General features: G+C 43.4%; 1 protein-coding gene across 19 annotated transcripts in view; it reads left to right on the top strand.

Moving 5' to 3' along the window:
- Nucleotides 1–19,678, top strand: part of ADGRL3 (adhesion G protein-coupled receptor L3) — a 487,951-nt gene that overhangs the window by 371,969 nt on the left and 96,304 nt on the right. For all 19 annotated transcript variants that reach the window (XR_015803337.1, XR_015803335.1, XR_015803336.1 and 16 more), the window contains 2 exons: nucleotides 10,462–10,767; nucleotides 12,446–12,549. Coding sequence is in view for 16 of the 19 variants with exons in the window: in XM_088164024.1 (XP_088020150.1) it covers nucleotides 10,462–10,767; nucleotides 12,446–12,549 (410 nt within the window). In the remaining 3 variants the exon portion in view is untranslated. The remainder of the gene's footprint in view (nucleotides 1–10,461; nucleotides 10,768–12,445; nucleotides 12,550–19,678) is intronic.

Here is a 19,678-nt window from a genome sequence, read left to right as displayed (position 1 = left end):
TGTCCTATGGAGATGCATTCACATTTAGTTAAGTTTATATGTTTGTGTTTGTCTATAAAACAAATGTAGCTATTTAGCAGTTATGTTTTTAAGACATGTGCATTGGACCAGGTCAGATTTTCTTTCTCTCCTCTCCTCTTTTTTCACATGTTGAATATGTTTATTTTGTTTTCTCCTTAAGAGACATGATTCTTTTGTTCAAAGTATCAAATTTATGCTTTTCAGTGACATCAGGTACTTCACTTTATGGATGATAAATTATAAAAAGGCAAGGAGATTACACAGCTTAAAATCTCTAAAGAATACAATTTGCTTTTTTCATTTCTGTGTCATTCTATTTGTTTTTTGTGGGTTTTTTTCCTACCAGTTCCCACCTTCCTGATATTCTGCTGTTATTTGTGAGGATCTGCAGTGCTTTTGTTGGTAGCCCGAGTGGATCAGGTGCAGTTTAGGCTTCCAGGCCAAGAGTGCATTATGGAAAATCCCTGGTCTGGCACAGCAGCACCTGGACATTCTGTTGTGCATTTGGTGCCTCTGGTCTGTACCAGCAATTCCCCTGGGCATGTAAACTTTAGCACCTGACTGCATGTAAAACCACATGCCAAACCTGGGGAAGCAGGCATACAACTTTGACCGAAAATACTTGCTTTTTAATATTCCTGTTCACTTTCTTGTAAGTTTTTAATGTCTTTTCTCTTTTGTGGGCCAAGTTCTGAGTCTTAAAAGGTCAGTGGGTATATTCTTTGGCTTCACATAAAACATACTCACCTTGCAATGTGCTGGTCTGAGCTATCATTAACAAGAATAATCTGAAAGCTGACAGATGTAAAGCTACAAATCAATGTCAAAAGTTTTTCCACCCTGGGATTATGTATTGTCATCTTGTCATCAACCCTTCGGGTAAGAGTCTGAAACTACATCCTGGCCAAAGCTGACTTCATGAGTGCTGGTAGCCCTTAATGGTTCAGAGTAAAAATTATTAGGTAAAAACTCCTTTTCTGATGTTTTGGAGGCTGTTCCTTCCTGCCTCTCGGGTTTCTGCTGTGACTTTTCAACTGAGATGACTGGCCATGGCAGTGCCTCCAGCCCTAGAGCCTTCAGGGTGGAGATCTGAGATGCTGAGCGTATGAATGAATATTAATCATTGCTACCAGCACCCCAGTGGCCTCCCTCAAATGAAAAATTAGCCTCTGGGACATGGGTGAGAGCTGCTTGCATGCCAGGCTTTTTAGGATATCAGCATGGACTTGATAGTGCACCGTGCTGCCTGTGTCCAGTACTCAAGTCTGTCAGGAAAACTGGAGATCCCTGAAAGTGCTACCCAGTTCATTTCACCTTAAAAAACCCTGTATATTGCACAGTTTGTTTATTTGTTATAAATCTGCTTTGCTGAAGTAAATGTGTTTTTCATAATATTAATGGTGTTCTCATTGTTGGAGCCCTCTGCAGAAGTCAGATATCTATAAAACAAATTGAGATGCCAGTGCTGTAGTTAAGCATTGTTTAGGCAGATCCCTGAGCCAACATGAATACAGCTATTAGAACTGAGCTTTACAATATATTGACGTTTCTACATAAGTAATAAAGAGTTTAGAAAGGGAGCTGAGCAGCATTTTATGTTTTTTCAGGGAAACTGCTTTATTTCTGAAAGTAGCTGAATATTGATATTCTTACAAGGGAGTTTTGTTAGCTTCCTAGGATTGATTTACGTGAGATACTCTTTTTTTTTAGCATAGGCTTGTTTCTTGTCTCCCTCCTTTCCATCCGTGTCTCCAAGGGTAGAAAGCAAACCACTGGTAAGTTTGGGGAGAGGATTGAACTAACCTGAACTCCAAACCAAGATATGGCCAAGAGGCTGAAGCCATGCCTGTCCTCTGATTTTCAGGAGGGGCTTGACAGCACATCCATACCAAAGTGCACCAGGACATGCTCAAAGGATGAGAAAAAGCAGCCTTTCTCGCCATTTCTGTATTTCTTGTGGCTTCAGTGGTCAGTTTCCTCCACCGTTCAGGGTGGTTTCCTCATAGTAACAAGAGTAAATGGAACAAAAAAGTAAAATAGAAGCCAGTGCAGACAGAGACTGAATGGAGCAAATGCCCTGTAGAGAGGAAGCACCTTCGGTGGCTTTGAAGAAGGAGTTTGGGTTTTAAAACAGGTTTGAAATAGCTAGTGGGTAGCAAGAGGAGAAAATAGATGGGTTTGGTGAAAGACAAAAGGTGAGGTTTTGCTGGCAGGTTTGTAGTTCCTGTTGCTCTAGACTATGGATGTAACATGTACTGTACAGACAGCAGGGCCTGCTGTCAGGGTTCCAGTTCACGTCTGGGAATGCAATATGATCTGCATGCTAATGAAATCAGTCCTAACATGGGTTAGAGAAAGAAGGGTGTGAGCAACTGTAACTCCACCTTTGATATTTTATGGCTTATTCTTTTCCTCTCTTTGATTTCAGCTGACCAGCCCACATCTAAAACACTGGGCATCAGGGCTGGATGCCCAGTACATGAATGCAGGAGGCACTTCAAATCTCAAGTCTCAGAGAAGTTGGGCTCAAGGGATAGTGGTACAGAGGGTGGTGAATTGTAATGCAAACAGCAGCCTTTGTGATTTTAATCTGCCAAGCTGGACAGGAGGAAGTGGAACCAGGCAAATTTTCATCCATCTCTCCCTGACACCCCTTGCACACATGTGTGCTGTGGAGCCAGGGGGCTGATTTCTTGTAGTTCCAGTAGATTGTCTCCTTGGGCTCGATTGTATTGTGCCCTGTTCCTCAAGATAACAGCATAACACAATCAGGTTTTAAATATTAATACAGAGATCACAGGAGTGTAGCTTGGAAGCACAGAATACTGAGAACTGAAAAGTCTAATCTGTCCTTTTTGAAAGCTGTCCAATTTCTTTTTTTATTTACAGCTTTTGAACCATTTCACAAATTGGAAAGCAACTAACCAGCCATTTCACAGGCAGATTATGATATGTTTAAGAAAGTCCGAGGCATTTATCTGAATGCAATTGGCCATCTTGCTGACTAACATCTAGATTGGAGATATTACACACACAGTTGAACAGAGACTATTTGAAGATGATGGTTTTCTCTTATTAAGTTGTGTTTGTAGCTTGCAACTGAAGAAATGTTTTGGATAGTGGTATAAGCTGACTGCTTGTGGCTCTCGTCACATTGATTGGGTAGATGAGAAAATGCTGGGGCGTGAGCAGTCACTTTATGACTCCTGCACTCGATTCCATTCTTTGCAAATGCAGAGGTGGAGAACTGCTGGAGAGAGACTGGCTCCATCTGGCACTGCCTCTGCACAGTGCACACAAGTTGTTTGATTAAAGATGCACAAGTGCAGGCAAAAAGTGGGGAACACACATTAGATGAAGCTTTATCCATTGCCATACAGATGGAAAAAATTGGGTTTTCCTCTTACCATCTACACATGTCCTTGTTCTGCCTAGAAACTAAAAGGTATGTTTCAGCTTGCGTGGATAGAGCATACATGGTTTAATTAATTAAAAGATAGAAAAACCCCAAACCCCAAAAAAGCTGGCAATCCTAGCATCCAGTAAATGTCTTAAAGCTGTAAGTGTGTAGTGCTCACGTGTCTGCACTCTAATGTGGTCTGAATGAAAAACTGACAGCACCTGTTACTGAAATCAAAAGTGATTTCTCTAACAATGGGATACTGGGGAATTCCTTCCAGGCTTCTCTTTAATAGAGTTTGAAGGATTCAGGTTGGAAGACTGTGCATAAGATCTGCACCACTGGCTCCGATGGATGTGAATCATGCCAAGGGACAGTGATTGTTTAGAAGGTTAGAAGTTCACTCCATACTTTCAGTAATAATACACAGCTGGTATGTCCTTAAAAAAAAAAGATTGTATGCTTCTTTTTTCCCCTTTTCAATCCACATGTGGATTGAAAAAAAAAAAAAAAAAAGGTCAGATTTTATACATTAAAATCCAGAAATTCAAAGTAACTACAACCACATCTGACAGTATTTTTGAGAACTAGAGTGACGTGAAGTTAGAGTGCCTAAAAATAGCCCTTGAACTGAACTCTAAAAGCGATTAGATTTGTCCATATATAATAAATCCTGATCTACTGTCTATTAGATCATCTCTTCTGTAATCTTTTCCTATGGGCATAGTTCATCTGCATTTCTAAAAGCATTACAGCATGATGTTGAAAGAAATGCTCAATTTTTTTGTGTCTTGTGCATGATGGTCCAGTCAAGTTTCTGCATTCTGCGTTCAGAATCAGTTGCCAAGTCTGGAACAAGCAATAGGACATTTATACCCTCAGTGGATGATTGACAAAGGGTACAAGAGGTTCACAGAGGTGGATTTGGCAGAGGGCTTGGGAAATGAGATAAGACTTTAGGAACTGTCTTCTGATAGAAGAGTACCATGGTGAAGACAACAGGTGATGTTCCTGTGCAGTACCCATTCATCTCCTGGTGTTGCTAGATATGTGCTGAAAAATAACAGTTAAAATTTTGTCTGATGTCTCTGAAGCTAGATATTTTAAGCAGGATTTAGTAGTTTCTTGGAGAAGAATGGGTCAGAGAGAAAAGAAAAAAGGAAGAAAATAAAGAAGTATCTTCTTTTATTCAAATGACAACTAAATTGGGGACCTGACATTAAGAGCTGTTTGGAGACAGAAAAAGTATTAAGTGCTGACACATGCACACCCCCACAAAAGTCCCACAGAAGCATAAACGTTGATATTTCACAAAAATGCAGTCAGGCTGCTGTTTGGGTTCTTATTTTTTCAGGCAAAACCTAGAAATTTGCAATAACAGCGAGAATGTTTTTGACAGAACAACCTTTCTGTAGGAATCCAGCACATGGAATGAACTGCTGATCATTGTCAGAAATGCAGAGTCTTGAGTCGAAAGGGCTGTGGTAGGCTTTTTGCCTGTTGAAAATCAGTGTGTTCAGTGGCTCTTTGAATGTATTCACTGTCTTGCTGAGAGTGGTGATGCAGTGAAAAGGACGAGCTGGGGCAGTTTGAGTAAACTTGAGCCTGTTGTGATGATTTTGCCCACTTTGGCTCTCATTCTTTGTTGTTTAATGTTAAATGCTGAGACTGAGACTCAGAGGAAAGTCCCGGCACGTTAAGTGATTCCAGATTGAAGTGCCTTGAAACAGCTGAGTCTGCACCATGTCTTGGACCATTGCTGTAGGTTTCCTCTTAGTACAGGAGCTCAGCATATGGCCCATTGCAGCACCTGCCCAAGGCCAGCAGAGCAGTCACATGTGGGCAGAGTAGCCTTGGGCACAAAAACTGATCCCCTGCTAGAAGAGATAGGAAAAAAGAAAATCCAGAAAGTTTTTGGGTTTTTTTTTTCCATTTGTCAGCTGTCCAAAAGGGAACGGATCTTCCTTCTCTCAGGTGCAGCATCCTCCTCCTCTGCTTTTCCTCATTACCGTGTGTTAGTTAAGAGGGAGGAAAAGGAAGAGCTGTAGATCATACTTCATGTGCCTTTTTCAGGGCACAGGGCTGTGTGCAGTTGTGTTGTTGAAGACAATGTGCCACGTTGAGCGCTGTGGGGCTGCTGCATATGCAATCATTCCATCAATGGATTTTGCAAGCCTTTTGTCAGTGTCAGTAAATAAAGCTCCACAATCCCAACCGCCCCAAAAGCAGTGTGTGAACTTACGTTCACACACAGGATTCTGGCTCAGCTTCCCTAAATAATGGCATGTGTGAGCAGAGGGGAGAACTGTTCAGTGTTTGATGTGAGGCCGACTTGGCCTTCGCCTGCAGTAAAAATAAATCATAGTTGCTCTCAAACACGTGGAAGGAGCTGTACATAATTTAGGGGCTAATCTTACCTTGTTGATTCCCTGGCCCGCAGCTCTTGAGTGGCACCAGCATGTGGCTTTTGGTCTTCCAGCAGGCATTTACCATGAGAAGGTTTTGTAGGGTGATGTCTTTAACATAGACTCGGTGTAGCTTTGCAGTCCAATAGTGTGTTAATGAATTGGTGCTGTCTGTGTAGGTGCTTCTTTTCATCATCCTTTCCTGTCACCTCACATGGAGTTCTTTGAGAAAAAAAGCCCAAGAAAAAGAAAAAAAGGCAAAAGAAAGTGGGAATATATTTACTTTCAAATATTACTGTTTTTTAAGGAGTTTCAGAAGATGTTCTGAAATGCATTTGAAAATGCCTGTAGAAAATTAATTCCCACGAGATGCATTTATGTGACAGAGACGAGAAAAACAGCTGTGATATAATCCTCCAATTGTATTAGGTTTGTAGGGTTTTGTGCCTCTTCTTTCAAGGCTTGCCTAAACCTTCTTATTTGCTATGTAAATACAGCTTGCACCATCTTTCAGTGGAAGAAGAAATGATAAAAGGGATGCTGTAAGCGAAGGATGTGGCTGCCAAATATGAAAAGGGCAGAAGTACAGGGAAGGAGGAAAGGGAGGGACCTCCAGGTTTTGTGCCTCTCGCAGCCTTCCCGACTCCTGCAGTGCTCCACTTGCCTTCGTGCAGCTACAACATGTGTTAATAATTGTGCACGGAGTCTGGACGTGCTCAGGCCAGCACTGGGAGTGCTGCTGTTGAGCTGCTGGATTAGTTGTACCTCTCGTGGTCCAGCCCTGCTTTAGGTGCAGCACAGGGAGCAGGCAGGGCCTCCTGGCTGCCAGCACCCCATCCCATCTCCTTGGGCGTCAGGCTCAGGAATGCAGAACTCGCCAGAGAGTGAAGTCATCATGGTTTGCCTGGACCTTGAGCGTGGAACTTGGAGTGCAGCCTCTCCTTCCAATTACGTGAGCAAGTGCTGGCTCGTAGCACAGAGCCAGCAGGCTGAACCTTTGGATTGTGACCCTGGGGGAACAGCTTGATGGATGTCTCCTGTCATCCCTCACCTCACCAGTGAGCCTCACCCAGGAAATCCTCTCTGCAATTCCTGCTCCAGGGGCACCTAGTTATCTTCATTCATGGGACAGAAAGTGCATGATGTCTCTGACAAAGTATTATTGAGTACACCGGGTCATTGGCTGGAGACTTAAGTGCCAAAATTAAAAAAAAAAAAAAAAGAGAGAAAAGGTAGAAAATAGCCTTTCTTGCAATCAAAGCTTTTGTGATAGGAAAACACTCGTCAGAGTCATTTGGGAAAGCTGTCTCCTGTGTCTGGGAGCACCAGGAAGAGGTGAGCAGAGCATCTAACCACATTGTGGTTATTGACATGTGGTGGATTTTCCTCGTGGCAAATACAAAGTGCTGGTCACTTGTCACGTCACTACTTCAGGAAAGGGGAACAGAGAGAAATGGGGGAAAAGACAGTCCATTATTTATGTGAGATTTTTTCCCTATGAGCAAATCCCTACCATGATTTTCCTTCCACCAATCAAAAATCTGCCTCCACAAGCCTGAGTTCTATGTGGAGGTTGGGAAATAAAAGAGAGAAGGGAAGAACGTAAGAATTTCTATTTTCTTGCTAGTCAAATGTACCCTGAGTAGAGAGAGGCTCCTCTGGGAGTTGCAATTGCTCCCTTGTGGATGCTGGAAATGCTTTGGGGTTTGTTTTTTTTATGACTGCAGCTCTAATCTGAATGATGGCAAAACTTAGTCTTCTGCTATTACTGCCAGCTCTCTAGATAGAGCAGGGAAGAAAAAAGTGAAGTATCACTTTGGAGTGTTTTCTAGGGAAGAAATGTTTCCATAGCCATAAATTGCTTTCTTGGAAGCACTGAAAATTCCTATCCCAGTGCTGTGCTTTGTGGAATCAAAGTCAGCAAAGTCTTGGATTCGAAAGGAGTAAAAAATGAGTCTTATTCAAAAACTTTAACATCTTGATATGGCAATGCGTGGTAAAAACAAACAGTAAAAATAAAATAATTAACTTGATAAATTTCTAGTTGTAGTAGTTATGGTGTTTTTTAAAAGTGCTTGTCTTGGAGCAAAGATTGTCTTGTGAAACGTTATCTGAAGAATCCCTCTGTTGGAGCAGTGCTGCTTTCCCCCAAGTTAAAAATTCACAGTTTATTGACAGCCTGAGTTAATCTGGAGGTTTGATCTCTCTTCTGTGGTGTAGGATTTAGGTGCTTTGCACAGGTTGCAGTCTCTTCGTGGTTTTGCTTGGATTTGAGAATCATTTATATGTAAATGATCCTGATCCCCTGTTCTTTTCCTCCTTACCAATTAACCTGGTTTTTGAAGCACACAGTTGTGTGAGCAAAATTGGCAAGTGCTGCTTCCTGGTGCAAAACTGAGTGGTGTTAGCATGGTGATCATGATTGCTGGAACTCATTACCAAATTGACTCTTTGAATAATCAAACCTTGGAAGTCAGTTCAGTGGTGTCCCATCAGTCTCACTCCGTTAGGCGACTTGGAGGCAGCTCTTTCATGTCGCCTTACAGCTTGTCCTCTGTAAATGGTGGATGTGTTTATTTTCAAAAGCAGCAAGAAAGCCCAGTGGAACAAGAAAAAAGTTGGAAGAACAAGCCCTCAAAGAGATTTTGACACTGGTGCCAGGGGGTTTATGAAAGATAAAACAGCTCATTTTTTTATGGCTAAAGGAAAATGCCATTAAATCCCTCGTGCCTAACTGCTACAGTAAACTTGCCAGAGCTGTTCCAAACACAGCATGCCATGGGATATTCAATGATTTTCAATGAAAACTAGGCTTAAAAATGCATATCTCCTGCGTGTGGATCAAGGGTAGCTCCAGGGTGCTCAGTATATGTTTCTATACATGACTGTAAGTATTATTTTAAACAGGGTTTGCTAGCTTTGACTTTGAAACTGCATCCACTATATCTACTCAGTTCCATTGCATGTGGCATACGTAATTTTGCAGAAGGAAAATAACTTGTTATTGCAAGAGTAAATGGGAAAAATTTTACAGGTTGCTATCCAGGCAAATCTATATTATGAAGGCTAATCTATATTATGAAGAAATAAAATGTACTTGTGGCAAATCCTGCTGCAGTAAAAATATATTTGCTGAAGTTTTCTACAAATTTTAGTCCTCCCTGTAATATCAGGGAGAAATCATTGCTTGGTGACCCAGTGCAGCTTTGAGCAGAAACTGGAAGAAAGCTGTCAGGGTCTGCATGTTTTTGCATTGTATTGTTCAGAGTTCATTTAAACTCAGGGTTCATGGTGAAAGGGAGGTGGCAGGAGAAGGCTGGAAAATCTGATCACTGAGTGTTGGAGACCTGTTTTCAGATTAGTGTCCTGGTGCTCAGGTGAGTTAGTGTAGAAATTCCATCTCCTGTTACTGGACATGGAGCAACAGTGACTGAAGGCTTTTTGGATGCTGGAAGAGGTGGGATGGTAGTGAGGTGTTAAGGCATGGAAATTAAAGTGAGAATGGATCAGACAAGCCTTTTCATATTGCTTCCTTACCTGCATTTCACAGTCAACCCTAACATTTTCTCAGGCAGGGATTGAGGGGGTAGTTGTGAATATCTGGCATTTAACTGGAGTATAAGTCTTATATCCTGAGAGAAGCTGGAGGGTGCTTATCCTTGAGAGGGGTAAAGGAGATGGGAGAAGCTTTTTCCATGAGCTGAGTATGACATGGCATGACAGGGGTGATGGGGGAGCAGCTAGGGGCAGCCTGCTTCAGTTTCCCCACCTGATGTTTCAGGTCAAGCCATAGACAAATCCCTGTCTGTGCACCTTGGTCTAAATAGGAGTTAAATAAGGTAATTGTAAGGTGGGCATCCCTCAATATTCCCCACACACTGAGTACTTGGTGCAGCTATTGCAGGATGTACAGGGGGTTAATGCACTTCTAAAGCATGTTCCCCACCTCTTGCTGCTTGGCTGCTCGTTGCAGGTTTTCAATTAATTAGCCCACTGAGCATTAGTCTTGAGGATCTGGCTGGGCTGATGTGCACTTTTTGCTTGTCATGTGGCCTGCAGATCAAAGGGCCAGGCATTGCTCTTGGGATGGAGCAGCAAAGCATGAACCTCAGAGAAAATTGATGGCTTGCTCCAGAGTGCAGCATTGTGTTCATCCTTCTGTGAACTTTTGATTTTGGGAATAGATTTGTGGTTTGGTTTTGGGTTTTGTTGTTTTGGGTTTTTTTTATTACACCATGGAAAATGCTTTTCTGTCCAAACGAGCTGGGTCTTCAGCAACACTTAACAATTAAAAGCACTTCTGTGCTAGGTGTTCCCTAAAAGATGGAAAATAAGATTTTTACATCAAAATGCCAGGAAGAAAAATGGTGAGGGCATTAAGTGCTGCTTTATTTCCATCAGATGCTAGTGCTTTTGGAAAATCAGTTGTGTTCCAGTGATCATTACCCCCCTGTGTGCTTCTCTCAGAGTTTGCTCCAGCTTCTCTCTGAAGGGCAGCTGTGCACAAAGCCTTGCCTGAGTCGTAGCTCCAGTTACACCCTGCGGGGCACTGGAGCCATCAGAAGGGACATCCTCATGACCTAGGCTCGAGTCCTGTTCCCTTCCTCTTTCTAACCAGCTCTGCCTTTGTTTCAGGAGTATCCACATCGGGGGCCCTGGGCCCGGGGAGCACCACGGCCAGCACCACGCCGCGGGTGGCCACCAGCACCACCGGCCGCACCACCACCACGTCGGCCTCGGGCAGGAGGAACAGGAGCACCAGCACCCCGTCCCCCATGGCTGATGTCCCCGATGACATGACCACGCACCTGCCACCTGCCTCCTCCCAGCTGCCGCCGGCCGGAGCCGAGAGCTGCGATCCCATGGAAGCCCGCGACATCATGTGGTCCCGGACCCGGCAGGGCCAGGTGGCAAAGCAGCCCTGTCCCTTGGGCTCCATAGGTGAGTCAAGGGCTGGGAGGACACAGCAGGCTGTCTTCACTTCCTATGTCACCTTGTCAGTGTGCATCCAGTACTAAAAACCTTGCGGGTTGATGTGCTGGAAGAGCCTCTGCCTCCAGAAGTTGTGTGCAATGCGCCTTACCTGGTTGTGCCTGTCTTTGGCAAAAGCAAACCCTGGGCTCGCTGATTAATGTGTTGGTGGCTAATTCTTTTCTTGTTTTGCTAAGAGAGGGGACAGAGAAGGAAATCAACAAAACTTGTACTGTGAAGCTCCTGAACCAGTGTGAGTGATTTTTTAAACTGCAGCCAGCATCCAATGTGATCAACTGGGAAAGTGGGAGGGGGAACAAAGCCAAATCTTTCAAAATGGTTTATTGCTTATTGGATTTTACTCCTTCTCTTCTGCTCTTCCTGCAATTGTTTTCTTGAAAAATGTTGCTTTTGGAAATTTTCTGTTCAATTTGAAACATAATCGCGTTAAGAATGGGTTTTGGCATATGGTTCAGCTTGCTGTGTTTTAACAAATGCAGTTTTCTAAAAATAGTTATTTTTCATACTGGTCTTGGTGTCCAGCCCCAAAAGCTCGCTTTCAAAGAAGAAATGTTAAAAGTGGAGGAAATTGCCTGAAAATGAGGACTGAAGGGATCTGTTAATTCTCCACTCTTGGAGAGCCATTCACACCTGTGTATATGAGTACTGACTCACTCTGGGATTTGGTGAGGACAGACTGATAAAATGTACGTTAAAGTATAAGGAGCATGGAAAAGCATCAGGGGTGAGAATAGATAAAGAATAGTTTTGCTGTCTTTCCCAGCCCAACCTGGTAAAATTAATGCAAAAAGTATGATGTGATTCCCAGAGAGGAGAGAGGATATGCTGAACCAAAGCCGTAAAAAGGAAAAGATGAAAAAGGAAAACGAAGGCTGGATGCAGAGAGTCCTTTCATAAGCACAAGAGCTAAGGACTGGATGAAAATAACTAAGGAAAAGATAATGGCCCAGCTTATGGATAGGAGATGGCCATAAGCCTTTCCCATCTCTAATTTCAGTGATTCATGCAACTTGTTAAAGCTGTGCTATATTAGCAGTGATACATTTCTCCTTGTCTGAAACGGTCTTAGGCATTTTGCTGTCTTTCCAGCAGGGATTGGGCAGCTCTTCCCAAACAAAACCCTCCTCTAAAGTCCCTCTTGACAGCTGGGGGCTGACAGTAAACTTCAGCATTATATCTTGGCATTTGTAGCATTCAGACTTTGGTGTGTTTCCACCCAAATGTTGTAATGATGATTCAGAGCCATAAAATCTTCATAAAGCAGCAAGGAAGGTGAGGCACAGGGTCTGATCCCAAATCACCAGTGGTGGGGCAGAGCACTCAAGGTGCTGACTCAGTGTTTGAGATCTACTTCGGTTTTCTCACTACCTGGCAGCTTTCCTGCAATCCTCTGTCTGTAATTGCTTTTTGCCAAATTGGAAATAATATTCCTGCACAACATCGCGGGTCTTTTATGACTTAGGGCTCTTAAAGGACCAAGATGATGGGAGACTAGGACACTGAGATGACTCAGAAGTGTCCTACTCAAGACCTGAGCAGCTAATAAGCTCCCAGAAGCCTTTGACACAGGCTTGCTGGGGGCAAAATGCAACCAGTCACACTGAACACAGCAACTTTCCTATTACAGGTGTTGCAACTTTCCGGTGTCTTGCGCCTGACGGTGTCTGGGAACCTCAAGGACCTGATCTTAGCAACTGCTCTTCACCCTGGATCAACCACATCACTCAAAAGGTAAAACTCCTCCCATGTGTTGACCACTTTGAGTCTGCACACTGACCTTGCTCAGCTCCTTGGTTTTCTCCCACAAGGAACCCAAAAGGATCAACAGTCACACATAAAGCATGAGCCATGTATAGTAGCCAGGATTTGCAAGGAGAAAGCAAGTATCTCATGGAAATTAATGCAAAGAGGGTAAGGGAAGGCAAAGGAGAGGGACTGGAGAGTGGAATTAAACTAGAGTGAATGACATTTCTTGTTTGTGACAAGAAAAGGAAAAAGAGGGAGGAGGAGGTGGGTGGACATATGGAAAGTACAGAGTTGTTGAAAAAGGAAACACCCTTTCATACATCCTCAAGGATTTTTTCATGTCACGCAAGCACAGGATAAACCCCATAGTTAAGAAATCTTTACCAAAGGAAGGCAGGCTCATTGTGAAATGTTTTGTTTTTGCCTCTGACTTTCTGTTTTTAACTTCTGCCCAAATTATAAAAGAACTGGTGGATAGAAAACAATGCTGCAGTAATGCTTATCGTTTGACTCCAAAGTCCCTTGATGAATGTTTTCTAGCACTTCATCATTTATCAGTGTTAAAAGTGCATTAACATGTGACAATAGAAGTTCAAGACAAGCAGAGCTTATTTGGTAGCAATATGTTGAGCATTTTTGTTATTAATGCACAATGGTGCTTTCAGCTGATTTCATTACAAACAGAGACCAGATGTGTGTTTACGCCACGGAGTCTGTGGGCTGAATCTTTATTATAGCAATTTGTGGGGATTTATTCACTCCTTTAGCCAGAGTGAGCAGGTCCTGGTGTTGCAAGTGAGCTGTGCTGCTGCACAGTGGTGACACACAGCTCCCAAAGAGCTTCTGCTCTCTGGTCAGTGGGATGGGGTCATCCCACAGACAAGACTCTTGGACATTCTGCTCCCCATCTAAACTGAGACCTGATAATCTGTGAATTTCTAGCTCTAGTCATCCCTACCTTGCTTCATCTATGCTTATACCCTTCCCTCCACAAAGGAAAACATCAATTAATATGGGGCTGCTGTGATATGGCACAGCCACTACAAAGCCCATGTTCCTTCTGTCCCTCTCCTGCCAAACACCCAGAGAGCTGATGAATACAAGCTGCCTTTGCTGGCATTAGCAGCTGTGTGCAGCTCTTGTTTTATGACCTACGTCCATACCCTGGAGGGGTTAATATTACTTACTCCAGCCATAATTCACCCAGGCAGCTGGGAGACCTCTTGCTGCTCAGTGAAGATGGCTTAGGCCGTTAGCCATTAGCAGAGGGAAATAATAGCCTGCACTGATGAAATCTCCATCAAGGTTAGGCTTATTTTATTTGAAACCTTAGCTATCATTTGCGTAACAAATGAGCCCCATTTAATTTGTTACGTGCTTTCAAAGCAGGCTAAAATTGAACAGGCAAGTTTTCAGAAATGCCTAGCAGGTTACAACTGGGACTAGATTTAATTTTTTTTTCTGAAGGAATTTAGCTTTGTTCAGCATCGGGACATCTATGAGATGACTCTGGATCTGTGGTTTTTGCCTGAGTGGGAATTCATTGAGATCTTGAGATATGTGACCCAACCTCAATGACAGCTGTTACAAAACATCAGGACTTTTCAGGAGTGACTTCTGAGGGGAAAGCCTTGCAAGGCTCATCTAACGGTTTGTGTTGGGTTTGCAATCATTGAAACATTTATATTGAAAAAGACCTCTTAAGATCATTGGATCCAGCCATTCACCCAGCACTGACATGTCCACCACTAATCCATGTCCCTAAGTGCCATGTCTGTGGGACGCATATTGAGAAAGTAAGAAAATTACAGCCTGAGAAATATTCCAGCTCTGTTCCCAGCCGATAAGCTGGTCCAGCTCAAGGCTAGGGAGAATTTCTCCCAGGGTGATAATTTGGTCAAAATAAAAAGGAATTAATAACAAAGATAGAACACACCTGTTGTGGTGTGTGACCAGGCCCTGGGAATGGGGTGTCTTCTCTCTGAACCAATCATCTTTTCTCTACTCTTGGAATTGCGAGTCATGCTATAAAACCAAGTGTGTTTCTGAGTAAACTTGTCTCTTTCTTCCTGTCATGAAAGACGACCATGTAGCTGTGCATCTTATTTCTGCCGCACTTAAAGGGTTAAAACCCCTTTCCATGGCTACACATGTCTACATTTCTTTTAAATCTCTCCAGGAATAATGACTCAACCACTTCCCTGGGCAGTCTGTTCCAATGTTTGAGCCCTCTCTGTGAAGAAACTTTTCCTAATACGGCGTATAAACCTTCCCTGGTGCAACCTCAGGTGGTTTCTTGTCCTATCATTTCTTACCAAGAGAAAAGACTGACACCCACCTTGCTACATCGTCCTTTCAAGTAGTTGTAAAGAGGAATTGGGTCCCCCCGAGCCTCCTTTTCTCCAGCTAAACACCCTCAGCTGCCTGAGCAGCTCCTCATAAGCCTGGTGCTCCAGACCCTTCCTGAGCTCTGTTGCCCTTCTCTGGATGTGTTCCAGCACCTCAATGTCCTTCCTGTAGTCAGGGGCCCAGAACTGGACACAGGATTTGAGGTGTGGCCTCACCAGTGCCCAGTACAGGGGGACAATCCCTGCCTTGGCCCTGCTGGCCACACTGCTGCTGATCCAGGCCAGGATGCCACTGGCCTTCTTGGCCACCTGGGCACAGCTGGCTCGCTGTTTATGCTGGGCAGCTTTCCAGTTACACTTTCCCAGCCTGTAGTGCCACATGGAATTGTTGTGACCCAAGGGCAGGACCTGCACTTGGCCTTATTGAACTTCATACCATTGGCTTTGGCCCAATGATCCAGCCTGTCCAGATCCTGCACATGCAAGGTGAGGGCACTCAGCATGAGCTGCTCCATGATGCTGCATCACATTTTCAACTTCCAGTCCACTTGGACGCCCCCAGTTAGCCAGGCCTGCTGATAAATGACGGAAAGTTGCTCACTATTCTCTCAGTACCCTTGGGGGGATCTCATCCAGCCCCATAGAGCTGTGGATGTGTAAATGGTGTATCAGGCCACTGACCTTTTTTTCCTGAGTTGTGGGGGTTTTCTTCTGCTCCTCATCCCTGACTTCCAGCTCAGGATGCTGGGTACCCTGAGGACAACTGGTCTTGCTGTTAAAGACTGAGCCAAAGAAGTCATTAACTACTTCCTCAACTATTTCCTCATTCTTTGTCACTATATTTCCTCCATATCCAATGGAGATTCTCTGTAGCTCTCCTTCTGTTGTAAGTATATTTAGAGGAATATTTTTTGTTGTCTTTTATGGCAGCAGACAGGTAAAATTCTAGTTGAGCTTTAGCCCAGCTAATTTTCTCCCTGTATAACCTTAGAATATGCTTGTAGTCCTCCTTAGTCACCTGCCCTTTTTCCAGAGGCCATAAGCTCTCTGTTTTGCTTTTTTCTTTTTCTTATTGCAGCCAAAGCTCTCTGTTCAGCCAGGTCAGTCTTACTCCCACCAGCTCATCCTCTGGCACATGGGTACAGCCTTCATTTAAGATTCAGTAGGATCCTTACAGTAAATACACTTTTAAATTGCTTATGAAATAACCAATAGGCATTTGGTTTCCCTGCCCAAGCAGGAGGCTTGAAAATCATCACTGCACTAAAGATGGAGACCGATTCATCCATAAATCAAGCACTGGTTTCTAACATCCCTGCTGTGGATGGGATGCTTCCCAAAGCTTGCAGATTTGCTCCAGCACTTCTCTGAAGATGAAAAAGGAGCCTTTCTCCTCTAAGTCAAGCCAGCTTCTCTTCTTGCTGCTGTGGGGACAGCTAGAGGGAGCAGTTAGCCAGCTGTGCTGCGAGGACAGGGCTGGTTACACCCTGCAGCTCTGCTCTCCTGCATCCCCACTCAGCCCGCTGCAGCACAGCTGACAAAATGGATAAAAATACTTCTTTGTCAGCCAGGGTTCATACCTGCTCAGCGTGTCTTCATTCCTAATCTGCTTTGTCTCCCAAAAATCTGTCATCTGCTGGATCCAAACATGCTCAGGAAGAACAGTGATGGGTCCCCTGGAGGGATTTCAGCCAAGCCAGAGAGGATGGTAGGGAAATGCTGTGCTTGCTTTCATATCTGTGTAGTGAAGTAAGAATGATTACTTACTTCTTCTCTTTGTCCTGCTGTGCTCAGACTGTAGATTGGGTGTTTGCCTGCTTGCATCATGGTATTAGGTTTTACAGCCGTTTCCTAGCTTCCATTAGAGTTATTGTGCTTGATGGAAGATCAGAACAAATGTTCTCCTCAGCAATTCATTGGCCTCCTGACATTTACTTTAACTTTATTGTTGGTGCCTACCGTGCCCTCGTAACGGAGTGGGAGAATAAACTTGCCAGTGAGATTGAATTATGCACTGCTACCTGGGTTATTTCTAGAGTCAAGCAGTAACAGGAGGCAAAAAGGTCAGCTTTGGATACATTGCATCATCCTGATCATGAGGTCACTCGTTCAGTCTCAGCCTGTTTGCTTTCATCGGTGCCATCCTTAGTGCAGTGTGTGACTTGCCTGAAGACATCTCTTCCTTGCTGCAGCTTTCAGCTGTGGGTGCTGCCTGGCACTGCTGTGCTCAGCTTCCAGCCTCTGGAAGACAGGAAGCCTCTTTTGTAGCAGAACAGAAAAAATTGTGCCCTTCACAAATGCACAAAACCCTTCAATTTGTAAATCTAAAGTACATGCCACCCATGCCCTCCTGAGTGGCCTGGATCATGTACTCCCAAAGGGCAGGTGAATTCATAGAATTCATTAGAATTCATAGCACCTTCCTGAGGTCCTGTAGAGTTGCTTGGGTGTGTGTTACAGGGTTTGAGGTTTTGTGGAGGACTTCCCCACAAAATGGTGCAGTTCGGATGACAGCACGATGAAATCCTCCATCCAAGTTGCTTTTGGCAGTCTGTTTTTGGAGCACCATCATGAATTGGATGGAGCAGATGCCACAGAGGGTGTCTTATTAAAGGGTCATTAAATGCAGCTTAAGTTGGTTGAATACTGTCGTTTCAAAGCCACTTTTTCAGTGTTCTCTAGGTCTGCTGTACTCTGTGGAGAGTATTGTCTTTTCTCCTAGGCAACTGGCAAAAGGACAAGAGGACACAAGCTATGCCAGGGGAGATTTAGGTTTTTGCATCAGGAGGCATTTCTTCATAAAAAAGGTGATTGGCACTGGATTGGGCTGCCCAGGGAGGTGGTGGAGTCACTGTGTCTGGAGGTGTTTAAGGAAAGGCTGGATGTGGTACTCAGTGCCATGGTCTGGCTGACATTTTGGTGTTTGGTCATAGGTTGGACTTGGTAATCTTAAAGGTTTTTCCCAACCTAAATGATTCTGTGATTCAGAAAAAAAAACAAGGAAAGGATGGTAGATATGCTCTGACTCTTTTCTGTGAATGCACACATGTATATTCAAATTCTTGCCAGGAGGGAAAAATGCCATGAAGGCTTTGCAGTGTCAGAAGTTAGCCCACAGCCCCTCTTACAGCCTTGCTACCTGACTGCTGGCAGCTAATGGTGCCTGGTGAAACCTGTCAGATGTTTGTTCCTCCAAAAAACAGCATCAACTTCATGGTCTTCCCAGCTGACCAGTCCATCTGTACATTATTGTTTCTAAAAATCCTACTTCAGTCTTTCATGTCATCTTTCTATTTTTTGTATCAGTTTGCCTCTTCAGAAGGCTGCAGGAAAATACTTTTGCCTTTATGACTACTGGTGTTTTAGTTCATTTGCTCCCTTCTCAGCATATTTCTTATTTCTTCTGATTTTTCCTCCCTAAACACTGTTTTTTTCTTTTTTTTTTTCCAATTTGTCTAATTTTTATTTTGCTGTCCTCTTATGCAGGTGGTTTCCTCTGAGAAAGGTAGGGCTGAAACAGTGAGTCCTGCTACAGAAGGGTCTTTCTTCATCTTTCCAGACAAAGCTCCCCAGTTCTGTTTGTTGGTTTATATGAGACAGGCAGGAGAATATGTCCTCTCCAAAAACTATTATTTCACAGTCTTTTCATTCATAAGAAGGTGCATGATAGTGGCACAAACTTGGAAAATGGTAGCAGAGTGTTACACAGAGGGATTTCAGGTGCCAGTGATCATTTGTAAATCTGGCCTGAATCCTGTCTTCCCAAATGGAAGAGGGGAGCAATTTTTTTGTCAGACCTATAAAACTGTGTTTTGTGTGTTGGCATTGTTGGCCAGAAACATGTTTTCACTCCATCAAATTTGCATTCTGAGACTGGTTTTAATCAGTTTGTAAAAGGTAAAAAAATAGGCCAAAAAACCATAGGAACCAAAAATTTAGTTTCAAATTTGGTTTGAACACAATGTCTTCTTTTATCCCAGAATCCTATTTAGCTTTAAAATTTAATATTTTCATAATCAAGGTAGAAAATGTTAAAAAGTAGTCTCATATCAGGGAGATACTTAAATCCCTTTGTTTTTCTTCTCAAGCCTCCCAGTAGAAAGGTCCGTTATTTACACATTTTTTCCCCTACTTCTTACTTGTTTCTCAATATCAGCTTGAGCCATAGAGAACCTCCAGGGGTTGTTCATGTGTGCATGTGTAACTATGTCAGTGTTTGGGTTAAAGAGTATTACATGTTTTGGAAGAAATAACAAAAAGAGCTCATCTTTCATGTGGCAATAATGAAGAGAAAGATATGGAGAAGTATTTTATAGAAAGGAAGTAAGTTAGTAATGCATCCTCTTGGGTAGCAGTAAGCTAAGTAAGCAGTAAGTTTGCAGAGCATTATGTAGAATTAACAAAAAAAAAAAAAAAAAAAAAAAAAAAGGCTCAGTCCTGTTGTTAGAGACCAGAGCCTGGAATATTATATTCAGCCAGTACTCGGGACTCACAAGAGAAGTTGGGTTTGACAGCGCTGCAGAAGAGACACTTCAGTTTCAGTGGAAAAAGCTCAAAAGAATCAGGGAAATCAGCATTAACATGTCACACAGCCATAATTCTGGACACTTCTCTCATGCACACAGCCAGAGTGGAAAGAGTGTTTCAGCACTGCTGAAGTGACTTATAGCTGCACATTCTGTGTGACCATGTGTAGGTGTGGAATTGTCAGTGCTAGGATGTAGTTTCATTACCTGCCAGCCAGAAACATTTTCCCAGAAGAATGG

The sequence above is a fragment of the Sturnus vulgaris genome, chromosome 4 (genome assembly GCF_052056855.1).
Source record: "Sturnus vulgaris isolate bStuVul1 chromosome 4, bStuVul1.hap1, whole genome shotgun sequence".
NCBI lineage: Eukaryota > Metazoa > Chordata > Aves > Passeriformes > Sturnidae > Sturnus > Sturnus vulgaris.
This window is presented reverse-complemented; position numbering and strand designations above follow the sequence as displayed.